General features: G+C 43.4%; 2 protein-coding genes across 5 annotated transcripts in view; both read left to right on the forward strand.

Annotated features, from left to right (window-relative positions):
* Positions 1-1,972: 1,972 nt before the first annotated feature.
* LOC112236370 (deleted in azoospermia-like) lies at positions 1,973-14,785 on the forward strand. 4 transcript variants are annotated; one of them, XR_006080583.1, is made up of 11 exons: positions 2,167-2,660; positions 3,144-3,284; positions 3,473-3,595; positions 3,673-3,764; positions 3,862-3,913; positions 4,018-4,084; positions 4,425-4,564; positions 4,862-4,942; positions 5,271-5,321; positions 12,230-12,332; positions 12,919-14,785. XR_006080583.1 is itself a non-coding variant. In XM_042310589.1 (11 exons), exons 2-10 carry the CDS (start codon positions 3,270-3,272, stop codon positions 12,298-12,300), a joined length of 657 nt encoding a protein of 218 aa, XP_042166523.1. In that variant the 5' UTR covers positions 2,167-2,660; positions 3,144-3,269; the 3' UTR covers positions 12,301-12,332; positions 12,919-14,785. The 4 variants fall into 4 exon arrangements, 3 of the variants coding, with proteins under 3 accessions (XP_042166525.1, XP_042166523.1, XP_042166524.1); XM_042310589.1 differs by having other exon boundaries at positions 12,265-12,332; XM_042310591.1 differs by lacking the exons at positions 2,167-2,660; positions 3,144-3,284 and adding an exon at positions 1,973-2,130 and having other exon boundaries at positions 12,265-12,332.
* Positions 14,786-15,525: 740 nt separating this feature from the next.
* The window catches only part of LOC112236371 (raftlin-like), a 64,541-nt gene continuing 52,525 nt past the window's right edge, over positions 15,526-27,541 (forward strand). Inside the window, exon 1 of the mRNA XM_042310535.1 lies at positions 15,526-15,844. The gene's annotated coding sequence lies outside the window, so the exon portion shown is untranslated. The remainder of the gene's footprint in view (positions 15,845-27,541) is intronic.

The raw sequence follows: 27,541 nt of genomic DNA on the forward strand, positions 1-27,541 counted from the left end.
AATATTCTATAATGTCAGAATTATTACACTGTCTTGGGTAATATGCTGACATCTGTATCAGACTTTTAACTTTTAGGCCTACAAAATAATTCCATATAGGAGTACTGATCTGAGATCAGGTCTTCCCTGTCCATGTAACTGTTTTCATTGTGCTCTAAAAAGCTAAACTGATGCTAAATTGAACTCTTACTTTGAGATGCTTGATACATAGGAACCCTAGATATTCCATGCTCTCTCATATCTGCTGGATTATTGCATCATAGCTTCTACTGATGAAGGGGAATGGAATGCTAATTAGAGCATGTTGGCAAATATGTCATTAGTCTACATGGGTCTCAATTCCAAATCAATAGTCATTAGACACAAAGTGTGTGATCATTTTCCCAAGGGATTTCACTCCCTCACTCCTTTTTGGCACTTATGCTTAAAAGTCAATGGGCTGGTGTGTGTGTGTGCGTGTGTGTGTGTTTACTCCAATCTATATACTCCACCCAGTCCCTGGTGTGTCATTGAGAGAGGGAGCTCTCAGGGGAACTATCAGTATGGCCTGTTTGACATTTGGAGGACATCCATCCCACTGGGCACACACTGGATGAATCAACGTTGTTTCCACGTCATTTCCAACATGGAACAAAGGGGGCTTGTGAAGTGAATGGAAATGATGAACAGTTCTTTACTTTTTTTATTTCACCCAGAGAAGTTGACTGATGGAGAATATGTACATAGAACACATACTATATTGGTTCTCTATGAACTTAACGACTGGCAGTAAAACAAGGGGTTTGCTAGTGATGCTACTTAGATGCAGTTAAGTTATGTGCAGTGAATTCTAAATAAATACAACATGAAGCATCAAAAATGTTTTCCATAAATCAAAGTAGTTTGTGATTGGAACCCCCCTTCCACACACACACATACACAACAATCATTGATTTGATTTGATTTGATACACGCACACAACTAACAGGACACATTCAACAGTGATTCTATAGTGAACTCTAGTGGCCATTTGTTGGGAGCTCTGATAGGAACGCAACCGTATGAAATGCAGACACAAGGGGGCACCCCAACCCTGTCTAGACTAGAGTCACGCCTGTCCTGCATGTCACCATAGATAGAACAATGAGACAGATATTTAAATATGTGAATCTACTATAATGTTTTTAAAATTGTTGGACCCCAGGCTGTTGCCTTGGCAGCTGCTAACGAGTAAAAAACAAATATTTCACCGGATGTGTAAATGTGAAGCATCTGTTTGGCGTTTCCACTCACTACCACATATGGTGATGAGCGGGAGCCTAGTGACCGGCAGTGGGAGATGATGGAGCGAAAATGATTTTGGCAAAGATTCTGCCAATTTTCTCACCGATTAAACATTTGATGTCCATACATTTTTCTATTTCCAAAACTACAATCTGTAACAAACAGAGTGAACTGAATTTTGTGGACTTTACCCTTTGCCAAAGTTACAACAAAAAAAATGCGTTTAGGAGTACAAGGGCGAATTGAGTTATTGCACCCGCGCATTTGACATAGTAGGCGTTCCCTTTCGGGAATGTCCAAATAATTGCTGGAATGAGCAAATAGGATCTCAATAGCGCGTGCTTGGCTTTGCCCATCTCATTATTTGTTCTGCCCAGTATGATTAATTTGCTCATTGGAAAAGTCAGGTTATGGTCCATCTTTGGTTAGTTGTAAAAATCTTTGATTTTACTCTCCCTCAGCAAAATCATGTGGTAGCTCGATTGATCAGGACCTGACTCTGATTAGCTAAATGTCATCAAAGGAATGGATTTGATTACTGTACTTAATGCCACATTGTGGTTAATTAGTTATTTGTTGCAATGGAGCTGCTGCTGAATGTCAACACAGGCGCCATTTGTGAACAATCCTATACTTTCACACACATGAAACAGCTAACGTTAGCTACATTCTTGCTCTTTGTGAAACCTATTGTAACAACCCTGGGTTTGTAAGCGCGGATATCGACTCTGCCGCTTGAGCATGATTTTGCAGCACAGTCGATAGCCCGCTGGACGTCGGGCTAGAACGTCGAGGGTTCGAGACCTGCTCCCTGCTGTTTCATTACACTGGTGTCAGAAGTGATCGGACTGTGCGTGTGCTTGACCGGTGAGCGCGTTCCTATAAAACGTTGAGTCGCAGACTAGAAATGATGGGCTATTTGAAAGGCGGGAGTAGCGTAACGACTCTGGCTTTATAAGCGCGGATATAGACACTGTACCTGGAGGATACTTTCGTGGCACAGTCGACAGCGCTTTGGACTTCGGGATAGTGGGTAGAGGGTTCGAGACCTGATCCCTACCTGGTTCATTACATTTTATTTGCGGAGGGAGATGAAATCTAGACGCTTGATATCAGATGTCATTATTTAAAGAATACACCCCAACATAGTGTTAACCTTTTTTTCCGGACAAAGTTTTACTCGTGTAACGAAATTACGCGTAAAAAACAACAGAATAAAAATACACAAAAGCAACCAATGTACTTTTTGGAACATCCCAATTAGGTTCAGCAAATGTAAGCTTGCGCGTGGCGCATCGCTTTTGACAATCGGTTCAACGTTTTTTCGTGCACTTCAAGCGGGGAAAGTTTGCGCGGCAGTGTGTTTAATTTATTCTGTTTTAACGGTTTTAGAAATGGTGAGTAGCTAGCTACATCCTTGTTTTGAGAATGACCCAAACATGTATACTTTTTAAGTAAGGAATAAGAGAGAAAAAAATCCCTGTCCAATTTCTCAGGAGTGAGTTAGCTAAAGTCAACAAGCTATATATCACATTTCTAGGTTAGCTAGCAAGTTAAATATACTTAACATTAAAGTAGTGTATCGTCTGTTCTCATGCTTGATAAATTCAGTTCATAACATTATAGCTAGGTCGTTTAGTTAACTAGTTAATCATTTTCCCTCCAATAAACGACCACGTTTCTAGTTAATAACATAACGTACCTAGCTAGCGAAAGTTAGTTGCTCCTCTGCGTCTTTGTTACGCTAGCAAGCTAGGGCCCGGCCATCCAAGATAGCCAGCCAGGTAATGAACGATTGCCTAACTAGCTAGCTAGTTTTGTCACATATGAATAATAATAATTTTGTATAGTTAACTTTAGCTAATCAAGTTTTTCTATAGGTAAGTTAGTTAGGAACTAACTAGCCGGGAAAGGTTGGACAATGACAATACCCTGATGGCTGAAATAGAAGTGGATTGCCCTCTGAGAGTTCCCCTTGCCTTCTTGACGTTCTAATCCTGGATAGAATGGTTGAGCACATGGTATAACTAATTCCTTTCACCTGTGACTGAGCTAGCTAGCTGGATCAATAGATTCTCCATCTGATGATGAGGCTTACTCTGAGATGGCTACAATCTTTCTGCCCACTTGAGCATGTTGTGATTGGACTTTGTAGAAAAGTGAAAGGCAACTGGTATGACCAATGTCTAGCTACTTTAATTTCTTCCAGGATATCCAGAAACAGAGCAACGGATGTCAGACTTCCGCAAGTTTGAAGCTGTCAAATGGTTATATTTTACCTGAAGGTAAAATGACTCCAAACACACTTTTTGTTGGAGGAATCGACATGAAGGTGAGTAAGCTCAAATAATTTCCAAATGGATTGGGATACATCGTCATTATCTAACGTGCTCATATTGTCCTTTCCAGGTGGATGAGAACGAAATCCGTGACTTCTTTGCGAGATTTGGTGCCGTGAAGGAAGTGAAAATCATCACTTACCGTGGAGGTATCTGCAAAGGGTGAGTTCCAAATCAGTAGGCTCCACCTTTATTCAAGAAAAGTGCATCCCCGTAAACATTGTCTTATGGAACAATGTCACTCTTTGACTTTGTGTAGTTATGGATTTGTTTACTTCAATGAAGACGTTGACATCCAAACCATCATTGAAGTAAGGGTAATTTATTTAACATGGTCACATTCAAGTCTTTCAAACTTTGCCTTCACTCTACTCACAAGCTAATGTGTTTCGTCTTCACCATGTTTACTCTGTAGCAACAGATCAGTTTTAAAGGGAGGAAACTCAAGCTGGGTCCAGCAATCATGAAGGAAAGGAGCTCACGTGAGTGTGTTGCTTGTGTGCATTTGGTCCATTGATATGTCGTAGTCTCAACATTTTCTTATGTCTTCGGCTCCTTGCCTTTGGTAAATCCATTGCCACAACAGAAGTCTGGGTTGTGGCTAAACGTGTTTTACGTCGACCACATTGCAGACATTGCATTGCATCAACCAATGGTTGCATGCCAGATCGACTGCAGTCGGCTGTCAAATTGCTATATCAAATTATTAGTGGTTAGTTGAAATGTCAAACACCCATCTAGGCATTGTGAGACCTGGCATGTCTTTAATTATAGTCAGCCTAGAATGAGGACGAAGGTTTGTTCATTTGTTTACCCGCCCAGGTTCCATGCCGTCTCACCTGGTTGATCAGGCCCCCTGGATAACCCCCTCCCAGTACATCTACTGCACCTGCTGCTCTCCTATGGGCGGGGGCATGGCTCAGCCTTCACCTGTACTCAATGGCGGCAATCCCTACTTCCAGGTAAGGCCCTGTCATTACCCCAAAGCCACGTGAGTGTCTTAAATGTCACCCTATTCCCTGTGAAGTGCACTACTTTTGACCAGGGCGCCATTTGGGACGCAAGCACTGTGTTGCAAGATGGGCTTGAATCAATTCACACTTTAGGACTAATAGTGGTCCCAAAAGTGCACCAACCCCAACCTGCCCGCCCAGCACACCAGGACCATGTTCAGCAGGCAAACATTGTGGAACGTTGCAGATAGAACTTTGCGTACATCTACCTTTGACACTGCAGTTTTCTCCTTCCTCTCTTCTCAGCCTTACTCGTACAACGGCTTTCCAGGAGTCATGATTCCACAGATGCCCATGCGCTACTCGCAAACCAATTACACGTACCAGGTAAACAAACAAACACACTCATGCAGGCAGATAACCTTTTTTTGCGGGGGGATAACGTATTCATTGAATAAATGTATTGTTCCCTGGAGAATTCTTAGTGGCGATTGGTATGAAAACATGCACTACAACATGACACATTCCTCATCAACACTAATCCAAACTAATATACATGCGTGACATGCTAGAGACCACACACATACATCTGCTTTAATACTGTACCATAGCATGATAAACACACTCGTTCCTCTCCCCATATAACTTATTGAGGAGAAGGATGCATTTTAGACATGTATGTATTGACCTTTTGACTCCTGCTCTCCTCTCCCAGTACGCCTCACCACACTGGACTGGAGAGCAGAGGACACGGCTCATCAACCAGGTGACACTTCCTCTGAATGACTACGTTTTGCAAACTGCTAAGATGCATCCCCAATATTTTATTTTAACTGATTGGAAAAGCTATGTAGATGTGACGTTTTTACCATCTATCTGTATCAGGGATGGGCAACTTTGATGGGGGTGGGGCCACAAAAATCTAAACTCATCATGAGTTCCATACCCATACATGCCAGGGCTCGTCAGCGTTCGGGGGCAAGTAAAAAAAATATATATATAATTTTTTTTAAATGGTGGACAACCAGAATATAGATTTAAGTTGTCTGAATGGGCAAGTAAAAAAAATCACAATATGAAACAATTACTCCAATCAGAATTGGCAGTGGCAGCACACAGCAGGGCAGTAAATTGGCTATATTCCCATTTGCTATAGCCCATTTCAATAAATATTTTATATTTACACAAAGCAAGAGAACAATGTAGATAGATTTAGCTAAATCTATATTTTTCTCTCTCGAATGATAAGGGCCAATAGCCAAAGTCTGTTTTTATAGGGGACACTCCGATGTCTTATCGTTATAGAAGCCCAAATGGTCTATTTTCTGTCCATTTGATATGAATCTGACTTGGCCTATTAACCCTTTAGATCCCAATAGAATTTTAGGCTGCTGCTGTAGAATACTCAGAATTTCAAACAAACATACCTTGTGCAAAAACAAAGAACAAATAACAATTAACCTGTTTTTTTTAAGAGCACAACCTCTTCTTTAATGACACCACATTCATGTCAGTAAGAATAACTCATTTTGTCGTTCATTGTGTAAAGACCCTCACTATAAAAAAACAACAACAGATTAACACTCATGCATTATCATGCTGAAACATGAGGTGATGGCGAGGGATAAATGGCACGACAATGGATCTTAGGATCTCATCACGATGTCTGCAATTGTGTCCGTTGTCCGTAGCTTATGCCTGCCCATACTATAACCCCACCGCCACCATGGGGCACTCTGTTCACAACCTCAGCATACCTCTCACCCACACAACGCCATACACGTTGTCTGCCATCTGGCCGGAACGGTTGAAACCGGGATTCATCCATGAAGAGCACACTTCTCTAGCAGGCCAGTGGCCATCGAAGGTGAGCATTTGCCCACTGAAGTCGGTTATGACGCTGAACTGCAGTCAGGTCAAGATCCTGGTGAGGATGAGGAGCACTTGGATGAGCTTTCCTGAGACTGTTTCTGACAGTGTGCAAACCCACAGTTTCATCAGCTGTCCGGTTGGCTGGTCTCAGATGATCCCGTAGGTGAAGAAGCTGGATGTGGAGGTCCTGGGATGGTGTGGTTACACGTGATCCGCGGTAGAGAAATTAAGATTAAATTATTTGGCAACAGGTCTGGTGGACATTCCTGCAGTCAGCATGCCAATTGCACGCTCCTTCAAAGCTTGAGACATCTGTGTCATTGTGACAAAACAGCACATTTTAGAGTGGCCTTTTATTGTCCCCAGCACAAGGTGCACCTGTAACTATCATCCTGTTTAATCAGCTTCTTGATATGCCACACCTGTCAGGTGGATGGATTATCTTGGCAAAGGAAAAATGCTCACTAACAGGGATGTAAACAAATTTGTGCACAACATTTGAGAGAATCTATATCTATATACAGCTAAACACTGCAACTATTTCCATGAGTCAGAGAGCAACCATTGGAGCTCCTGCTCCACGCTTATGTGCTCGCCTGTACTTGCTGTACCAACCAAGTGATCATGACAGGATTTGCTACTCCCCAAGTTTTACAGCATCAAACATCAACAACACCAAACGTATATCTGCTGTTGACTTGTTTCACTCACCTCGACATCATCGCTTTCAAAGTGCAAGTACGTGTCCGAAATCCTTATCACAAACCAACATGGATACAGCCTCTTCCACAGTGAAAAGTCATCGTTGCTTCGGCACCATCATTTGGTAAATACGTTTATAGAAATTTAAAGAAAGGCTGTTGACCACCACTATTGGTTCTAAAGGGTTTTAAGCCACTTTTAGTTTAATGCATGCTAGATTTCATGATCAAACAATGAACTCCGTTAGATGTCTCAAAGTTTTAAGTTGCTTTTGAATAACCCCACATGGGAGGCCTAAGGTAAAAATGAGAGCGAGAGAGAAGAAACAATAGCAAGATATAAAAATCTAATGAGAAATTTGAACAAACCTTACAGTTGAGCAAAGCGTTAGACAGTAATGATGCATGCATCTGGCAGAAAAAAAATCTGTCCTTATCATAGTGAGTCAAACAACCAAAAGCCTTGTCCTACTAATTGAAATATCATAAAAACTTTAAGACGAATTAAAGTTACGACAAGTTTTTTCCAAACTATTCTAATAAAATCTTTGTACTAAAATTGCAGCTTATAAATGGGAATCATTATGAACATCGGAGTCTATTGTGGTGGAATTATTGTAATCAAAAGAAGAGACTTATATTTCCTCAAAATAATGAAACTTCATTATTTAATTAGTGCCGTAATGGAGCTGGTCAGTAATCACCCCTGGTTTGAGCCACAGCATTTTATAGCAAAGTACATCCTCCTTCAGTCTATATGACAAACAGATGTATGGAATGTGTCACAAGGTTAAGATTTGTGTGAAAGATACTTATAATTCACAGCAGACAGTATCTCATTGTGTAGAGACCAGGGTCTGGCACTAGTGTCATCTCTCCCTGGTACCCTATAAGAACAGAAACATTAACTCATGCTCTGGAATGTGGTTTTACCCAAAGACATTGTAAATATTCTAGAGGCCCATCCTCAGTAGAACACACACAGATGAGTGTTCTAACAACCCCTTATTCTGTTGCATAAAACAACCATTTGATGCAATAACAGCATTATAACATAGTCTTGTAATTTCCACCGTAATATGCTATTCTCATTCACAGATTTATTTTGAATGACAAATATATTTGAATGACAAATGAAATTGAGAAAAAATACCAAGATGGAAAAATCTAATGAGTGAAAAGAGAACTATGACTACAGCTGAGGAAAGCTTATGAAAGAAATGCGTAGTTGGCCTAGGCCTATTTCCATGTTATCCTAGCAGTGTGCAACCTACCTACAACGCATATAGCAGCCTAGGCCTAAATAAGAGAGGAGGATGAAGGGGGAAAATGTGAATGAGTTTATACTTATCCAGTTCTGAGGACCGCAGAGTTGCACTGCAGCAAGGCTCATTCACTGTCACTTGATCCATCTGCATGCTTTGGAGCACACAGACACACAGAGAGCCAGATAGGCCTAGGCCACGACACATCTCGTTTGTACCACGGAAAGCCAGATGGGGTACGACACATCTCGTTGGTACCACGGAAAGCCAGATGGGCTACTACACATCTCGCTGGTACCACGGAAAGCCAGATGGGCTACGACACATCTCGCTGGTACCACGGAAAGCCAGAGTGGAATAGGCTATTCGAAAATATTTGGCTCCTCTAAATATATTTTATCAATGTCATGATTCCTCTCGTCCCTCCTGGAACATGCCAGCTAAATGTAGCAGTCCTTTTTATTTATTTAGTTTTTTTGTACATTATTTTGGATGGCCGTAAAGGGGTGATAACATTGTCTATGGCAGGGGTGTCAAACTCATTCCATGGAGAGCCTAGTGTTAGCTTTTCCTTTCAATTAAGCCCAAGATGACCAGGTGAAGGGAGTTCCTTACTAATCAGTGACCTTAATTCATCAATTAAGTAAAAGGGAGGAGTGGAAAACCTGTGGACACCCTCTGTGAAACGAGTTTGACACGTGGTCTATGGGCAAGCACAGAAAATGATTTCAGATCCCTCCTATGTACTTCACTCATTTTCAAGTTCACCCTTTTGGCATATGGTGTTAATGGACCTTTTTTGTTTGTTTGTTGACACAAGTGACTTCAGCTTTATAACAAGTTTTAAAAAAGTTGCTAAAAAAGTAAATGTCAGACCCGGCCCTAGCCTTTTGTGTGTTGTTGGAGGGGCTTTTTACTGTTGATTTACTGCAATTCTACACATTTTGACATGGGTGGAGAGAAATGTTAGCATAATTAAAAAAGAAATGGAATTATTAAAACATTTTGAAACACTTTTCAACTGACGACAGAAGTCAGCCCGCAGGTGCCCTGCCCACCACAAGGAGTTGCTAGAGTGCGATGAGCCAAGTAGAGCCCCACCAGCCAAACCCTCCCCTAACCAGGGTGATGCTGGACCAATTGTGTGCCGCCCTATGGGACTCCGAGTCACGGATCGAACCCCAGGCTGTAGTGACGCCGCAACACTGTGATGCAGTGCCTTCGACTGCTGCGCCACTATGTTTGCAGTTTTTAATATAATTTTTAATATGATATCTGAATGAGAGTGACAAACAAATTGTGGTGGGGTCCCCCAGTCGGTAATTCGACAGCTGTTTAGACTAACTTCTAAAATATGTCTAAAAAATGTTAGCTGACATGGGATAATTTACAAATCAAGAGAACAACAGCTGGCGCACAATCCCCCCCCAAAATAATTACACCACTATTTTAACTCTCAACAGTAAGTTAAGACCCCGACTGCGTTCCGCACGGACCATCAGTTGCCTTGCCTGGAAACCTGGCATTGAATTTTACGTTGGTCAGAAATTTCAGTTTCGTCTCACGACTTCTACAAGCCAGAATGTTGAATAAAATTATATTTTTTATGTACTTTACCGATTGTCTGCGGTTGGTCCATTTGGCAGTAGGAATGTGAGAATACAATGCATTCAGAAAGTATTCAGACCCCTTGACCTTTTCCACATTTTGTTACGTAACAGCCTTATTCTAAAATAGATTCAATTCTTTTTTTCCCTCAATCTACACACAATGCCCCATAATGGCAAAGCAAAAACATGTTTTTAGAAATTCTTGCAAATGTATTACATTTCAAAAACTGAAATATGACATTTACAAAAGTATTCAGAGCCTTTACTCAGTACTTTGTTGAAGCACCTTTGGCAGTGATTACAGCCTCGAGTCTTCTTGGGCATGACACTACAAGCTTGGCACACCTGTATTTGGGGACTTTCTCCCATTCTTCTCTGCAGATCCTCTCAAGCTCTGTCAGGTTGGATGGGGAGCGTCACTGTACAGCTATTTTCAGGAATCTCCAGAGATGTTCGATTGGTTTCAAATCCATGCTGAGGCTGGGCCAGTCAAGGACATTCAGAGACTTGTCCCGAAGCCACTCCTGCATTGTCATGGCTGTGTGCTTAGGATCGTTGTAACCTTCGCCCCAGTTCTGATGTCCTGAGCACTCTGGAGAAGGTTTTCATCAAGAATCTCTGTACTTTTCTCTGTTCATCTTTGCCTCGATCCTGACTAGTCTCCCAGTCCCTGCCACTGAAAACATCCCCACAGCATGATGATGCCACCACCATGCTTCAACGTAGGGATGGTGCCAGGTTTCCTCCAGAATTGACACTTGGCATTCAGGCCAGAAAGTTCCATCTTGGTTACTTCAGACCAGAGAACCAAATGGGCTGTCGTACCTTTTACTAAGGAGTGGCTTCCGTCTGGCCTCTCTACCATAAAGGCCTGATTGGTGGAGTGCTGCAGAGATGGTTGTCCTTCTGGAAGGTTCTTCCATCTCCACAGTGCAACTCTGGAGTTCTTTCAGAGTGACCATCGGGGTCACCTCCCTAACCAAGGCCTTTCTCCCCCGATTGCTCAGTTTGGCTGGGCGGTCAGCTTTAGGAAGAATCTAGGTGGTTCCAAACTTGATCCATTTAAGAATGATAGAGGCCAGTCCACTGTTCTTGGGGATCTTCATTGCTGCAGAAATGTTTTGGTATCCTTTCCCAGGTCTGTGCCTCGACACAATCCTGTCTCGGAGCTCAACGCACAATTCCTTCGATCTCATGGCATGGTTTTTACTCTGACATGCACTGTCAGCTGTGGAACCTTATATAGACAGGTATGTGCCTTTCCAAATCATGTTCAATCAATTGAATTTACCACAGGTGGACTCAAGTTGTAGAAACATCTCAAGGATGATCAATGGAAACAGGATGCACCTGAGCTCCATTTCGAGTCTCAAAGCAAAGAGTCTGAATACTTATGTGAATAAGGTATCTGTTTTTTATTTTTCAAACATTCTAAACCTGTTTTCGCTTTGTCATTATGGGTTATTGTGTGTAGATTGGTGAGGGGGAAACATGTATTAATCCATTGTAGAATAAGGCTGTAACGTAACAAAATGTGGAAAGGGGGAAGGGGTCTGAATACTTTATGAATGCACTGTATATCCATAGGAAAGTCTAATTACATCAACGTTTCAAAGCGCTGGTAGTGCATTCAGATTTATCAACTGAAGCAAGTGCACAAGTTTAAAAAAATACATGCACGAGACTGCATACTTGCAGAGCTCGTGTCCGTGTTTACATGGTTCTGCGCATGCTTCAGCTGATCAAAATCTGAATGCACTACCAGTGCTTTGAAACGTTGATGTAATAATGATACTTTCCTGTGGATATATTGTCTCACATTCCTACTGCCAAATGGACGAACCACATGGACAACCGTTAAAGTATCATTTTATTCAACATTCTGACTTGTAGAAGTCGTGACAGGAAAAATGCCCTGACTCAAATGCTCATTTCAGCCCGACGTATAATTCAATTCAACGTGAAGTTTCCAGGCAACCAGTTGCCCATCCCTGATGTGTAATCTGTCATCTGATCGAGTAATGACTACTAGGTGGCAATGTTGGGAAAAGCCTATATTGTCATGTTGGTGTGAGTGCTTTAAGCGGATATAATATCAACCATCTGCCTGCCAGTGTGTATCAGTATTTGCAGTAATTCATGTGTTGGCTAAGGATTACTGATTTTCTGCCAAGGGTGTGTTTGCTGTAGTAGTTCCTGTGTTAAGGTTCACTGTGGTTGTTTCAGCCGGCTCATTATGTGATGTGATGCCCCGTTTCCAGAACTTTGTGGACTGCGGAGTCCAGACTCTGCTGTAGTTCACAGCCCACTGACCCTCCTGCTGTACCAGGTGAACGAACACACACACACTCAGACCCTCCTGATTTCTGTCTCTTTTTGTTCTGCTAATCTTTCTATTCATCTTCCCCCTCCCTCCTGTATCTCATCTGCCATTTCTATCAAGTCTTTCTCCATCTCTTCATTGTTCTTACAATTCATCTCAATTGTTCTCCCTCCATTCTTCAGTCATTTCTAAGTAATTAGTGATTGTGGAGCAAGTGTTCAAAGTGCTGATTCGAATGCTCAATTAGTGAATTATCTCTTGTATTGTCAGGGATGATGGCAGAATATGTCCATCTTGAGGATCATACTCTATTCTCTTTCCTCTAGTTGTCAGACTATGTGGACAGTCTCAATTTGTCTTGTGATTCCTCGCATCCTATCTCCTTGCCTCCTTCTCAATCAAATTGGAGGAGATGGACCAAGGTCCTGCCCCTCAGGTCTTATTTTCCAATGCAATTTGAGGACGAGGTAACCCAATGGGTTTTGAGGAGGAGGCGCGGAAAGGACGCAATGAATATTCTCCCATTGGGGAAAAAGCTCTAGAATCCTAGCTGATAGTTGACTGAATGCTTGTTATTCCTCACCACCACAAGGGGGCGACGTCTCCATGCAGACTGGAGCACACGGTGACATCCTGGCCTTTAGAGAGCTAGCAGCAATAGACTTTAAAAATATACACTTTCAGGATGCTTTCTCTCTACGACATCTCTTGCTCACTTTGAGACCCGACCACGGCGGCTCGACACTTGCACCTGCACCCGATGGGCGTGGTCACTGTGACCGTGTTTGGCTTGGCTAGGACCATGGTCCTGGCGTTTGGACCGCTTTCAACCCATCTCAAACACTAACGCAGGGAAGAGCGGAAGTGATTTTGGAGCTTCAGCTTGTTTACAGCACAGAGCAACGCCTTTTTTACATTTATTTGTAATTTTTTGTGGGGGGTTGGTTTTGATAACCCCCAAAAAGAAAATACTTTTAAGCTCATCTGCATATTTATATTTTATGTTTGACTATGTTGAAAGTTTTTTAATGTCAGTTTGTTTGGGTGTACGCTTTTTGCTGGGCTTCTGTACATAGATTTGTAACACAACAAATTAGCCTTTTAAAGTAGTGTGTTGATTTTGACTTTTTCTATTATTAATTCAAGTTTCCATCCCCATCTTCCTCTGATTTAAGAAACTAAATGCATCAAATTATTGTGGGCAGAATTGGGCACAACACTGGCACATTATTTTTCAGGCACTCCTGTTGCCTTAGTGCTCTTTTTATATAATTTCTTGACAGGTTCTTGTCTTACGCTACTTAAATCACCTTTTTATTTCGATTTACTTCAGTGAATTAGAAGTGCCTGCCTGCTTTTTTTTGTTGAGGGGTTAATTGAATCGATGTTAGTGTATTTACAATTGGGATGCACTGATATCATCTCGAGTGTTGCTGTTTACAAAGTTATGAATCCTTTTATTGTGGCCAATGTTTCTTAGGATGTGTACCAAATGGCACCCTTGTCCTTATTTAGTGCACTACTTTTGACTAGAACCCTGAGCAACAGTAGTGAACTATAGGGAATAAGCCTTTGAGTGTTGCCGTTTCTTAAGTTATGGATCCTGTGGCCAATGTTTCTTAGACGGTTCCAGCTCTTGCAGTACGTCGCCAAGAGGAAAATCATTGAGTCGATTTCACCTGACGGTGTTGATAAACTACTTTTATAATGCAGCCCAGCAGCCTGGGTCGGGAAACCTGTTTTAATTCACTCTGAAATGAAGGACATAACTAACAGCAATGCGTTCCATCACTAATGGTTGAAGTTCTCTTAAAGTTCACTTTATATATATTTGTTGTTGTTGCACTGATTGATTTGTTGACCAAGTGTGTTTTGTAAGAATGTTTTGCTTTCTTTTGTTGTTTTTTTAGAGGTGGTGTGATTTGATGTGTTTATGACGTATTAATACCATATTTTCAGTTTGATTATAATCACTTTTCAGCCCGACGGATTAACTGGTTGCATTTAAAATTGATAAACACATTTTGCATTTCAAGATATTTATTTATTTGATACATCAGTTGAGAGACATTTGTTGACTCCCTGTCTTTGTCTTCTAAGCCAGTGTTTCCCAAATACATTTATATTTTTATTTTTTGAAAGATAAGCTTGAAATTGGAATTGACTCAACCACAAACACACATCCAAGTTTAGCTTTGTTATAATGAACCAGACAATCTATAGTTATTTCTGGTTGTTTGTGAAAGTTAGCTGGCTAACTCATTGATCCTGCTTTGTATTATAACCCTTGGGAGTTTCTTCCCAGAAGATTGTTTCTGAAAAATGTATCTGTTTACTGTTGCATAGATGCTCTGTCTTCACTGTGGACTGGTTGACATCTGAAGTTGGTCAACACCCAGAGTGTGATCCAAAGAGCAGACATGCCTAACGATTCTACTACAGTCAATTAAAGTATGAAGCTGGCCCTAACTTAAGTCAGCTTTGTTTTATTTGTTAGGATTTGGTGAAGGTACGCACACAATTTGTGACCCAGGGTGGTTATTTTTTTTTGGTGTGTGTACCTGCAGTGTATGCGTTAGTGCACACCTTAGCAAAACATTTTGCAACGGAAAACAATTTATTATTGGACAAATTCAGATTAGTGCCTCTGATTCGGGCATACACCCCAGAAGTGGCTGCTGGTTGGTCAGAGCTGACTTTCTGTCATGGCAACATAACTGACCATAATGTTCTGTTACAGACCATTTTGTTCTCACAAACAGCAGTATTATGGTGTGACTGCCCCCCGACAGACAGACTTCTCTGAATTATGGAGCAGTCTGGATAGCCCTTATGAAAAATGAATTTACAGTGTTGACCGCTGTCTAACATGAATCCCAGACACCCTGGACACACCAGGCCACACACTCACATACACACACGTTGAACCCCTTACCATAAAAACACTTTTGTCCATGACTAACTGAACCCAGACAACACACACAATCTCAATTTCCCCACAAATGGATATAAAGCATTTGCTGTAGCATGCTCTTATGGTAGTTCTGATTAAGTACTTTAAGCTAGACTTTTACAGTCTCTGTGGCATCCTCTTCACATACACTCTTAATCTTCCCTCGTATGTTAAATCAGCCTTCTGCGACTGTTCAATAAGCAGAGGGAAATGGAAAGGCAGACTTCCTCTCGCACACAGAGGGAGGGAGCAGGAGGAGAGAACTCATCGCACACTGTTATCACGCGCGTCGGGCTGCCGGAGAGATACAGTACAGTACAGTTGTCAGAGGGAGGATTCGGGCTTTCCCGTTACCGGAGCAGCATGACCTTAACGGCTGTTTCAACGTCAACCGTGGTGATCACGCAGAGGACAGGGGATTGACAGACAGGCGCTCAGGGTGAAGACACTTACCACAGAAAGTTCGGGTTTGTGTGTCGGTGACCGTGTAAAAAAAACATGAGCACATCGCTTACGCATGCGTCCTGACTTGTCGAGAGACTTCTCCTACGGGTGATTCCAAACGGTAGGCTACCTTTTGTTTGTCTACTCTAAAAACAAATTAAATATGTTTATGAATTGAGATATGGAAATGTAGGTCAGAGTTCACGGGTGTTATGTCCCTAGATGAAACCAAGTATTCTCATAATGTGTTATGTTGTAGTGGCAACATCTCTCGGGCCTCAAATACAAAACATAAATCTTGTGAGATGTTTTATGAGACGTGTGTAGGCTCAACTGTACAGCGTTAACTTTTGACGGCGTGGGAAGTAGCCGGATGGATCCCATATACACGGGCTCGTTTGATGGGCACAGCACAAGTTCGGGTCACAACGGTTAACAACCCACCAATTCTCTCCAATAGTCTGTACTTACGTTCTGCCAAAAACCTGTTGCCTAAAACGAGTCTTGTCTCCTGTGTTATGTTGATTGTGATGCCTGTGCCAGATACTATGTGTGGTTTGTATTCCAAGCAGAGGCTAAAGCCCAGAAATTCGTGACAGAGTAAATTGTGTCAAGCGCAGCTGGAGAGATGGAGTGAGCGGGGGAAATGTGGAGAGAGTGATTCCGTGCGTAAGCGACCTGTCATGTAGAATTTCCAGTTTGCTAAACTGCCATCGTTATAATGCGCACCAAGCAGTTCGCCACGTGCGGTGAGCGTGCAGGAGCAAAAAGGCAAACCCACAGGCGCACTCCATGTGTCGTGCAAGCTCGTGTAATTTACCGTTGGCGTTTTCTTAAAGGTCAAATGCAGCCGTTTTTATCTCAATATCAAATGGTTTTTGAGCAACAATTAATGTGATGATTTTCAATCAAAATGGTCAACCAGAAATAAAATTAGCTTCTTAGCAAATAGCAATATCTCAAGCAAGAATTTTGCTAGGACTGTCTGGCAGTGGTCTGAGTAAGGAGGGGAAAACAGAAAACTCGCTGTTTTTGGCAGAGGTTTGGAACTCTCTTATTGGTCTATTAACTAATTTACCGCCAGGTGATGGCACCAGACAGCCTGAAAGGTCAGGGATGGCATTTTAGCCTGTCTTTTCAAACAGCTCTTACACTAAAATGGCATTATCATAATTTTCAGAATGTCCCACTATTATTCCAACCTCATAGTGTGGAAATATAACGATTTCTAAAAATCCATAGGACTTGGTGTTACACAATACTTCTGGTCCAATTCATGGAAAGTAGGCTAGGCTACACATTGAAATGAATTGGATGACACTGTTTGCAGGCAATTCATGAATGTCAAAGAAGGTTTTTCCTCTTAAGTGCAAAATCGTATTCATTATATAGCCTACACCCGTTTAGGTAAATTTTATTTCTTCAGGGATCATGCCTCCCTCTGAGCGATTTGACACTCTCCTACGCGCGCTCTCTCTCTCGTTCCCTCTCTCTTTTCATCCTCTCCCTTGCATCTTCTTCTATATTTAGTGTGTCTTCTCATCTGCGTGCCTATCCCGCACTCGCTCTCAGCGGTAGATGAATGGCGCTTCTCCGCACCCTTGCGTTTCCCAGAAGATTGCCGAGAGAGGAGCATTGGCACAGCACAGACGGATTATCCTCGTGTGTAATCCGTGTTTGGTTGCGCTGTCATTTAAAAATACTCTGTTAGGAGAGCAGCTCTAATGAGATACCCCCCTACCTTCGTCTCTTTATCTGTTCTCTCTTTCCTCATTCCTTTGCTGGTCATTTAATGCTAGTTTAGTGTTTGTCTGTCTGCCTGCCTGCCTGCCTGCCTGCGTGTGCGTGCACTGGTGGAGTTAGTGATTTGGAGACCCCATGCAGAGGCCAGTACTATAAATGGTTTTATAATAAATATGTCATTTAACTGTAAAAATGTAATACAGTGGCAGGTAGCCAGCAGTTACAGTAAGAACGTTGGGCCAGTAACCGAAAGGTTGCTGGTTTGAATCCCTGAGTAAGAGAGTGCAAAAATACTAGAATTGTCAGCGATTAGGTGAATGGATAAACAGAGTCAGGTGCAGGACACAGGTATGAGTAATAATCTGAATTTACTCCAAATGTAAGCAATGTTCCAACAAGGAAAAATACAAATATCCAGAGCACAAAGAACGAACCCACATGACAATGACAATCAACCACAAAACAGAAAGGGAAGCCAGAGGGTTAAATAAGGAACATTGATTATGGAATGGAAACCAGGTGTGTATAATGAAGACAAAATGAAACATGGATCCGTGGTGACTAGAAAGCCGGTGACCGCCGAACGCCGCCCGAACAAGGAGAGGGACCAACTTCGGCGGAAGTCGTGACAAGAATGTAAAAATGTATTACCTTCTTAATGTGCCATGAACACAACCATTCATGTTTTCATCTGATTGTCAAACAAATCACTTCAAAAAGTAGGTTACCTTTGTGGGTTCATCCCAAAATAAATAATTCCAGCATCCGAAACCATTTTACAGGAGAGAAAGCATCCGAGCGAGCGAAACAACACCCCTCTGTTTTACTATATGTAGCCCGTGTAACTGATGCTGTCTGGCTAAAAATAGTATGACATGGGCCTAGACGAAAATGGCAATATTATCAGCAGTACAGTACCTGTCTTTTTGTGAAAGAAATGCATTAATTTAGGTTATTTTGGGATTTTATTTTCTCTGCTCTGAACACGCCTCATTGCTGCAGCTTAATTTCAGTGAAAGTCACGTTTTCAATCATATCAAGGGAAACAAAGCACAAACTGTGTCGGGGTAGAGTGGAGCATGGGGGTCCTCAAGCTGTGAAATTATATTTCCATTATATATGCCCAGCTCTTGAGGCCCCTTGATGATGTGAGGCCTGAGGCAATTGCCTCGTCTGCCTAATGGTAAGTCTGCCACTGTGTGTTCTGTGTGTGCTCTCTCCTTGAAATGATGACACGTCAACAAAAAGACCCCAGCGCAAAGCTCCTAAAACCCCAGTCCTCTTGCTGTTCCTAAGGTCTCTTTTTACTGGTGGTTTAGATGCCTCACCCCTCAACCTTGTGATAGGAGGATGATGATGATGATGATGCTAAAGGGTAAATTATCTCCACAGGTAGCGCTGAGCAGTTATTAGGGACCACAGTGCATCATCATCATAAAAGCCCAACTCTTCAAACCACACACAGGTAGAGCAGGAAGAACCAGGTAAAAGCTTGGAACAGAACAGTAGAACCAGGTAAACGTTTATAACAGAACAGTAGAACCAGGTAAAAGCTTGAACATTAGAACCAGGTAAATGTTTGGAACAGAACAGTAGAACCAGTTAAAGGCTTTGAACAGAACAGTAGAATCAGGTAAAAGCTTGCACAGAACAGCAGAACCAGTTAAAAGATGATAGATGTTCATTACCATTCGGCCATCAGTTTTGCCCTCAATGCTCCTTATAGGACACATCACTGCACTCTATACTCCTCTGTAAACGTGTCATATGTGTATACTTGCGACCCACTGGTTGAGGCTTATTTATGAAACCCTCTTAGGCCTCACTCCCCCTTATCTGAGCTACCTGCTGCAGCCCTCATCCTCCACATACAACACCCGTTCTGCCAGTCACATTCTGTTAAAGGTCGCCAAAGCACACACATCCCTGGGTCGCTCCTCTTTTCAGTTCGCTGCAGCTAGCGACTGGAACAAGCTGCATAAAACACTCAAACTGGACAGTTTTATATCCATCTCTTCATTCAAAGATTCAATCATGGCCCCTCTTACTGACAGTTGTGACTGCTTTGTGTGATGTATTATTGTCTCTACCTTCTTGCCCTTTGTGCTGTTGTCTGTGCACAATGTTTGTACCATGTTTTGTGGCGCTACCATGTTGTGCTGCTACCATGCTGTGTTGTCATGTGTTGCTGCCATGCTATGTTGTTGTCTTAGGTCTCTCTTTATGTAGTGTTGTGGTGTCTCTCTTGTTGTGATGTGTGTTCTGTCATATATTTTTAATCTCAGCCTCAGTCCCCGAAGGAGAGCTTTTGCCTTTTGGTAGGCCAACATTGTAAATAAGAATTTGTTCTTAATGGACTTGCCTAGATAAATAAAAGCTTGGAACAGGACAGTAGAACCAGTTAAAAGCTTGGAACAGGACAGTAGAACCAGTTAAAAGCTTGGAACAGGACAGTAGAACCAGTTAAAAGCTTCAACAGTAGAACCAGTTAAAGGCCCAGTGCAGTCATAAAACATTTTTATATATATTTCCACACTGAGTTTGGAATAATATTGTGAAAATTAAGATAATGTAATTTTAGTGTAAGAGCTGTTTGAAAAGTTTACATGAGTTTTGGCCTGCCTGGTGACATCACCCTGCGGTATAAGTTAATAGACCAATAACAGAGTTTCAAACCTCTCTGCCAATAATAGCTTGTTTTTAGGTCACACATCCAATAAGGCCCCTCACTCAGACTACTCCCAGGCAGTCTTAGCAAAATTGTTGCTTGAGAAATTGCTGTTTGCTAAAAAGCTATTTTTTGTACAATTTTTTTTGTGAAAAAAATAACAACAGTAAGGTACTTAATTGATTTGATATTGAGATAAAAATGACTGCACTGGGCCTTTTAAAAGCTTCAACAGTAGAACCAATTAGAAGCGTGTCTCCTCCTGCCTTACTTTAACCTTCATGTTCTCCCTGTGTGCTAGCTAGCATACAAACAGTGTGTTTACAGGCCTAGGGCACAGAGGACAGTGTGGTTGTAGTTTATCTGTGTCTTCTAATAACGGAAGCAGTATCTTACAGGATTGGTGGAGAATGTGGTTGGACTACTTTATGGGAAAAGCACCTTCTGCTGTTAGAGCAATAGGATATGTGAACCGAAGGGAGGGAGTGGGGGAGGGAGGGAGTGGGTGAGTAACGGAGGGAGGAAGTGGGGGAGGAAGGAAGGGAATGTCTAAATTGATGAGAGAGGGCTACTGTATGAGAGACACATGGACAGAGGGGAAATGTAAGGAGAGAAACATGGTAAGGAGTGAGGAGGGGGAATGTAGGGACAGAGGGAATAGATGGTGGATGGAGGGAATAGATGGTGGATGGAGGGAATAGATGGTAGATGGAGGGAGTAGATGGTGAATGTAGGGATGGAAGGAATAGATGGTGAATGTAGGGACAGAGGATGGAGGGAATAGATGGTGAATGTAGGGACAGGATGGAGGGAATAGATGGTGAATGTAGGGACAGGGGATGGAGGGAATAGATGGTGAATGTAGGGACAGGGGATGGAGGCAATAGATGGTGAATGTAGGGACAGGATGGAGGGAATAGATGGTGAATGTAGGGACAGGGGATGGAGGGAATAGATGGTGAATGTAGAAACAGGATGGAGGGAATAGATGGTGAATGTAGGGACAGTGGATGGAGGGAATATATGGTGAATGTAGGGACAGTGGATGGAGGGAATAGATGGTGGATGGAGGGAATAGATGGTAGATGGAGGGAGTAGATGGTGAATGTAGGGATGGAAGGAATAGATGGTGAATGTAGGGACAGAGGATGGAGGGAATAGATGGTGAATGTAGGGACAGGATGGAGGGAATAGATGGTGAATGTAGGGACAGGATGGAGGGAATAGATGGTGAATGTAGGGACAGGATGGAGGGAATAGATGGTGAATGTAGGGACAGGATGGAGGGAATAGATGGTGAATGTAGGGACAGGATGGAGGGAATAGATGGTGAATGTAGGGACAGGGGGTGGAGGGAATAGATGGTGAATGTAGAAACAGGATGGAGGGAATAGATGGTGAATGTAGGGACAGGGGATGGAGGGAATAGATGGTGATGTAGGGACAGGGGGTGGAGGGAATAGATGGTGAATGTAGAAACAGGATGGAGGGAATAGATGGTGATGTAGGGACAGGGGGTGGAGGGAATAGATGGTGAATGTAGAAACAGGATGGAGGGAATAGATGGTGAATGTAGGGACGGGATGGAGGGAATAGATGGTGAATGTAGGGACAGGGGATGGAGGGAATAGACGGTGAATGTAAGAGGGAGGGAGATGGAAGTGATGGAGACAGACGAGAGTCAAACGGGAGGATGGAGAGAGGTGAGCGAAGGACAGGATGGAGGGAAGACAGGCAGGGAATGAATGACATCCAGTGCCTGTTCTGTGAAGGAGCCAGTTCCCATGGCAATACTTTGTCTCTGTGCGATGATGCTCGTCGACTGGAGAGTCTGGTGGAGGCTAGGGCTGTCTGGAGGTTTCTCTCCCCTCCTCTCACTCTCTCCCTGCTACACTCACTCTCTTGTTTTTCTCTCTCACTCCGGTGAGAGACATTGAGAGAGGGGAAGATGGAGTGAGAGAGAGAAGCAAGAGAGTATCTCTCACTCCATCTTCCCTCTCTCTCAATCCCTCTCTCAATCTCGCTCTCTCTGTGTGTGAGAGAATATGCTCTCAAACTCATTATAGAAGATAACAGCCTGAAGATGAGTTTCCTCTTGAAGTTATTGAAAATGAAGACATGTTCTCCATGAATTTACCTGGATGAGTAAGGAGAGAAAACAATCTAGGGGAAGATGAATTATGTGATTGCATCTAAAATGTTGTTGATTCATAGCTGTAAAGGCCCAGCGCAGTACTTCCCTCGCTGCAGATATTTATTTAACCTTTATTTAACCAGGAAGTGCTCATTTGAAATCTTTTTCAAGAGCGTCCTGGCCAAGATAGGCAGCACAAAGTCATTACACAATTCCAGACAGTTAACATGAGAAACTACAGGTAATCTAGTAAAAAACCCATTTAATTCACAGGAGTACAAAACAATCATAAAACAACGGATTAAAAACATTGGAAAGTCAAGGAATCAGCCTCAAAGTCCTTCATCAATGATTTAAAAACACCAATCGGGACAAGTTCTTCCAGTTTAAAAGTATTTTGTAAGTCGTTCCAAGCCGATGGCGCAGAGTACATAAAAGCCCTTTTACCAAATTCAGTTCGAACGGTTAGCAAATACAGGACTAGTAGAGAAAATATATGTTTTATTCTGATTTCTCAGGGGTTGCTGCAGCACCCCTACTTCCCGTGGCTATCTGTTCATTATACGTTTTTAACTTTTAGGCAAAGCATGTTACTTTCTGCTGCACAAACACACTTCATCACCAGCAGTGAGAGGCTATACAGTGGGGCAAAAAAGTATTTAGTCAGCCACCAATTGTACAAGTTCTCCCACTTAAAAAGATGAGAGAGGCCTCCATGCAGATCTCCTCTAGAGCAGTGATGTTTTGGGGCTGTTGCTGGGCAACACGGACTTTCAACTCCTTCCAAAGATTTTCTACAGGGTTGAGATCTAGAGACTGGCTAGGCCACACCAGGACCTTGAAATGCTTCTTACGAAGCCACTCCTTCGTTGCCCAGGCGGTGTGTTTGGGATCATTGTCATGCTGAAAGACCCAGCCACGTTTCATCTTCAATGCCCTTGCTGATGGAAGGAGGTTTTCACTCAAAATCTCACGATACATGGCCCCATTCATTCTTTCCTTTACACGGATCAGTCGTCCTGGTCCCTTTGCAGAAAAACAGCCCCAAAGCATGATGTTTCCACCCCCATGCTTCACAGTAGGTATGGTGTTCTTTGGATGCAACTCAGCATTCTTTGTCCACGACGAGTTGAGTTTTTACCAAAAAGTTCTATTTTGGTTTCATCTGACCATATGACATTCTCCCAATCTTCTTCTGGATCATCAAAATGCTCTCTAGCAAACTTCAGACGGGCCTGGACATGTACTGGCTTAAACAGGGGGACACGTCTGGCACTGCAGGATTTGAGTCCCTGGCGGCGTAGTGTGTTACTGATGGTAGGCTTTATTACTTTGGTCCCAGCTCTCTGCAGGTCATTCACTAGGTCCCCCCGTGTGGTTCTGGGATTTTTGCTCACCGTTCTTGTGATCATTTTGATCCCACGGGGTGAGATCTTGCGTGGAGCCCCAGATCGAGGGAGATTATCAGTGGTCTTGTATGTCTTCCATTTCCTAATAGTTTCTCCCACAGATGATTTCTTCAAACCGAGCTGCTTACCTATTGCAGATTCAGTCTTCCCAGCCTGGTGCAGGTCTACAATTTTGTTTCTGGTGTCCTTTGACAGCTCTTTGGTCTTGGCCATAGTGGAGTTTGGAGTGTGACTGTTTGAGGTTGTGGACAGGTGTCTTTTATACTGATAACAAGTTCAAACAGGTGCCATTAATACAGGTAACGAGTGGAGGAAAGAGGAGCCTCTTAAAGAAGAAGTTACAGGTCTGTGAGAGCCAGAAATTTTGCTTGTTTGAAGGTGATCAAATACTTATTTTCCACCATAATTTGCAAATAAATTCATTAAAAATCCTACAATGTGATTTTCTGGATTTTTTTTCTCATTTTGTCTGTCATAGTTGAAGTGTACCTATGATGAAAATTACAGGCCTCATCTTTTTAAGTGGGAGAACTTGCACAATTGGTGGCTGACTAAATACTTTTTTCCCCCACTGTATGTTGTAAATCTGTGACTCTATGCAGTCTGTTTTGCTGTTAGTTCAGTTAATGTCTGTGTCTGAGCTGCTGTGAGCCTAAAGGGACTTGGTGGACACTCTGCTCACACACACACCCTGCCTGGCTGAGGTTGGTCCACATTCTCCTCATTCACACACACACACACACACACACACACACCTTTCCGTATTGGCTCAGTGTGACTTTAACCCCACACACACACACACTGTCGTCTCCGTGCGGCTCTAATCAGCCATGTCTGGCGGGGATATTAACGTAACCGCAGAGACGGTCTGAGCGTAGCGACGCTGTCACAACGGATTAGCCTGACAACGCTCCGCTCCACCCAACTGACTTCTGGAGCCTCCGTTCCTCTCTTCTTCTCCTCCTCTCTTCTTCTCTCATGTTTTCTCGCTCATATCCCCTGTCCTCTCGAAATCCTCATCTACTCCGCTCCTCTCTACTCCTCCTCCGTTCCTCTCCCCTGCATTTCCCCTTCTTTCTCTGCTTTCCTCTTTTCCCTAACTGTCACCCCTAGTTCCCTAACTGTCACCCCTAGTTCCCTAACTGTCACCCCTAGATCCCTAACTGTCATCCCTAGTTCCCTAACTGTCACCCCTAGTTCCCTAACTGTCACCCCTAGTTCCCTAACTGTCACCCCTAGTTCCCTAACTGTCACCCCTAGTTCCCTAACTGTCACCCCTAGTTCCCTAACTGTCACCCCTAGTTCCCTAACTGTCACCCCTAGTTCCCTAACTGTCACCCCTAGTTCCCTAACTGTCACCCCTAGTTCCTAACTGTCACCCCTAGATCCCTAACTGTCACCCCTAGTTCCCTAACTGTCACCCCTAGTTCCCTAACTGTCACCCCTAGATCCCTAACTGTCACCCCTAGTTCCCTAACTGTCACCCCTAGTTCCCTAACTGTCACCCCTAGTTCCCTAACTGTCACCCCTAGTTCCCTAACTGTCACCCCTAGTTCCCTAACTGTCACCCCTAGATCCCTAACTGTCACCCCTAGTTCCCTAACTGTCACCCCTAGTTCCCTAACTGTCACCCCTAGATCCCTAACTGTCATCCCTAGTTCCCTAACTGTCACCCCTAGTTCCCTAACTGTCACCCCTAGTTCCCTAACTGTCACCCCTAGTTCCCTAACTGTCACCCCTAGATCCCTAACTGTCACCCCTAGATCCCTAACTGTCACCCCTAGTTCCCTAACTGTCACCCCTAGATCCCTAACTGTCACCCCTAGTTCCCTAACTGTCACCCCTAGATCCCTAACTGTCACCCCTAGATCCCTAACTGTCACCCCTAGTTCCCTAACTGTCACCCCTAGTTCCCTAACTGTCACCCCTAGATCCCTAACTGTCATCCCTAGTTCCTATTGGGCCAGTAACCGAAAGGTTGCTGGATTGAATCCCCGAGCTGACAAGGTAAAAATCTGTCGTTCTGCCCCAGAGCAAGGCAGTTAACCCACTGTTCCCGTGTGCCGAAGACGTGATTATTACGCACTTCTAGGAGTAGTGGGTGTGGAGTCAGGCGCAGAGAGACTTCTAGGAGTAGTGGGTGCGGAGTCAGGCACAGAGAGACTTCTAGGAGTAGTGGGTGCGGAGTCAGGCGCAGAGAGACTTCTAGGAGTAGTGGGTGCAGAGTCAGGCGCAGAGAGACTTCTAGGAGTAGTGGGTGCAGAGTCAGGCCTCAGAGAGACTTCTAGGAGTAGTGGGTGCAGAGTCAGGCGCAGAGAGACTTCTAGGAGTAGTGGGTGTGGAGTCAGTGTTACGCACTTCTAAGAGTAGTGGGTGCAGAGTCAGGCGTAGAGAGACTTCTAGGAGTAGTGGGTGTGGACTCAGGCGTAGAGAGACTTCTAGGAGTAGTGGGTGCGGAGTCAGGCGTAGAGAGACTTCTAGGAGTAGTGGGTGTGGAGTCAGTGTTACGCACTTCTAAGAGTAGTGGGTGCAGAGTCAGGCGTAGAGAGACTTCTAGGAGTAGTGGGTGTGGAGTCAGTGTTACGCACTTCTAAGAGTAGTGGGTGCAGAGTCAGGCGTAGAGAGACTTCTAGGAGTAGTGGGTGCGGACTCAGGCGTAGAGAGACTTCTAGGAGTAGTAGGTGCGGAGTCAGGCGTAGAGAGACTTCTAGGAGTAGTGGGTGCAGAGTCAGGGGTAGAGAGACTTCTAGGAGTAGTGGGTGTGGAGTCAGGCATGGAGTGCAGAGGGTAAAGGACAATGTGTTTATTCCGGAACAGAAAACGGTCACGCCAAAACACCAGGCACATACAAATGACCGGCCCAAAAACATGACCCAAACAGACCAGAGAAAACAAGAAACTCGCACAACCACAAAAATTAACAGAGAAACAAGCCCGCACAAAAGCAGGCGGGCATAACCGGCTGAAATAGCCCTAACCAAAACCTAGAAACAGGTGAACCAACAAGACAAAACTAACAGAAAAGGAAAAGGGGATCGGTAGCAGCTAGTAGACCGGTGACAACGAACGCCAAGTGCCGCCCGAACAGGAAGAGGAGCCACCTTCGGTGGGAGTCGTGACAGTGATGTGGGTTATGGCAGCCCCTCACACCTCTCTGATTCAGAGGGGTTAAATGCAGAAGACACATTTCAGTTGAATGCATTCAGTTGTACAACTGACTAGGTATCCCCCTTTCCCTTAACTGTCATTCCTAGTTCCTTAACTGTCATTCCTAGTTCCTTAACTGTCATTCCTAGTTCCTTAACTGTCATTCCTAGTTCCTTAACTGTCATTCCTAGTTCCTTAACTGTCATCCTTAGTTCTGTTTGCTTCTTTTCTCCTCTATGGTTCTATACTGTGCTCTACACGTTTACCCTTTATCAGTATGTCTTCTCCTTAGCTTCCCTCCTCTCCTCCTCCTCTCCTTTCCTTCTCTCGTCTCCTCCAGTCCTAATGTCGCCATGGTCAACAGGGCAAGAAATCAGTCTCTCATTTCTGCTTTAACTCATTCTGTTCAAACATGTCGCTCCCAATCACCCAGATTTGATTACCAGGATGGCCGTATCCGAGGCGACCAGGCATGTAATGGTTGACACATTCATATTCCTGTATTATTGGTGTGTGTCTGTGTTTGTGCCTGTGTGTGTGCATGGTTGTGTGTGTGTGTGTTGTGACACATTACACCCCGTGGTTGTGTCTCACGGCAGGCAGAGGGAGGATTTAATGCTCTGATGCAACACCTTGTCTCTGATTGTTATATATTTAGAAACAAGTTTTTCTTTATGCAAATATTTTTTTTCTCTCACTCCATCTTTGTTTTTTCTC

The sequence above is a fragment of the Oncorhynchus tshawytscha genome, linkage group LG31, assembly GCF_018296145.1.
Source record: "Oncorhynchus tshawytscha isolate Ot180627B linkage group LG31, Otsh_v2.0, whole genome shotgun sequence".
Classification (NCBI taxonomy): domain Eukaryota; kingdom Metazoa; phylum Chordata; class Actinopteri; order Salmoniformes; family Salmonidae; genus Oncorhynchus; species Oncorhynchus tshawytscha.

What these genes read in the sequence shown, in the direction of transcription:
- LOC112236370 (XM_042310589.1), top strand. An exon ending in CATGAAGGAAAGGAGCTCAC is followed by an intron (nt 4,085 to 4,424) that starts GTGAGTGTGTTG and finishes TTACCCGCCCAG; the next exon opens with GTTCCATGCCGTCTCACCTG. An exon ending in GCGGCAATCCCTACTTCCAG is followed by an intron (nt 4,565 to 4,861) that starts GTAAGGCCCTGT and finishes CTCTCTTCTCAG; the next exon opens with CCTTACTCGTACAACGGCTT.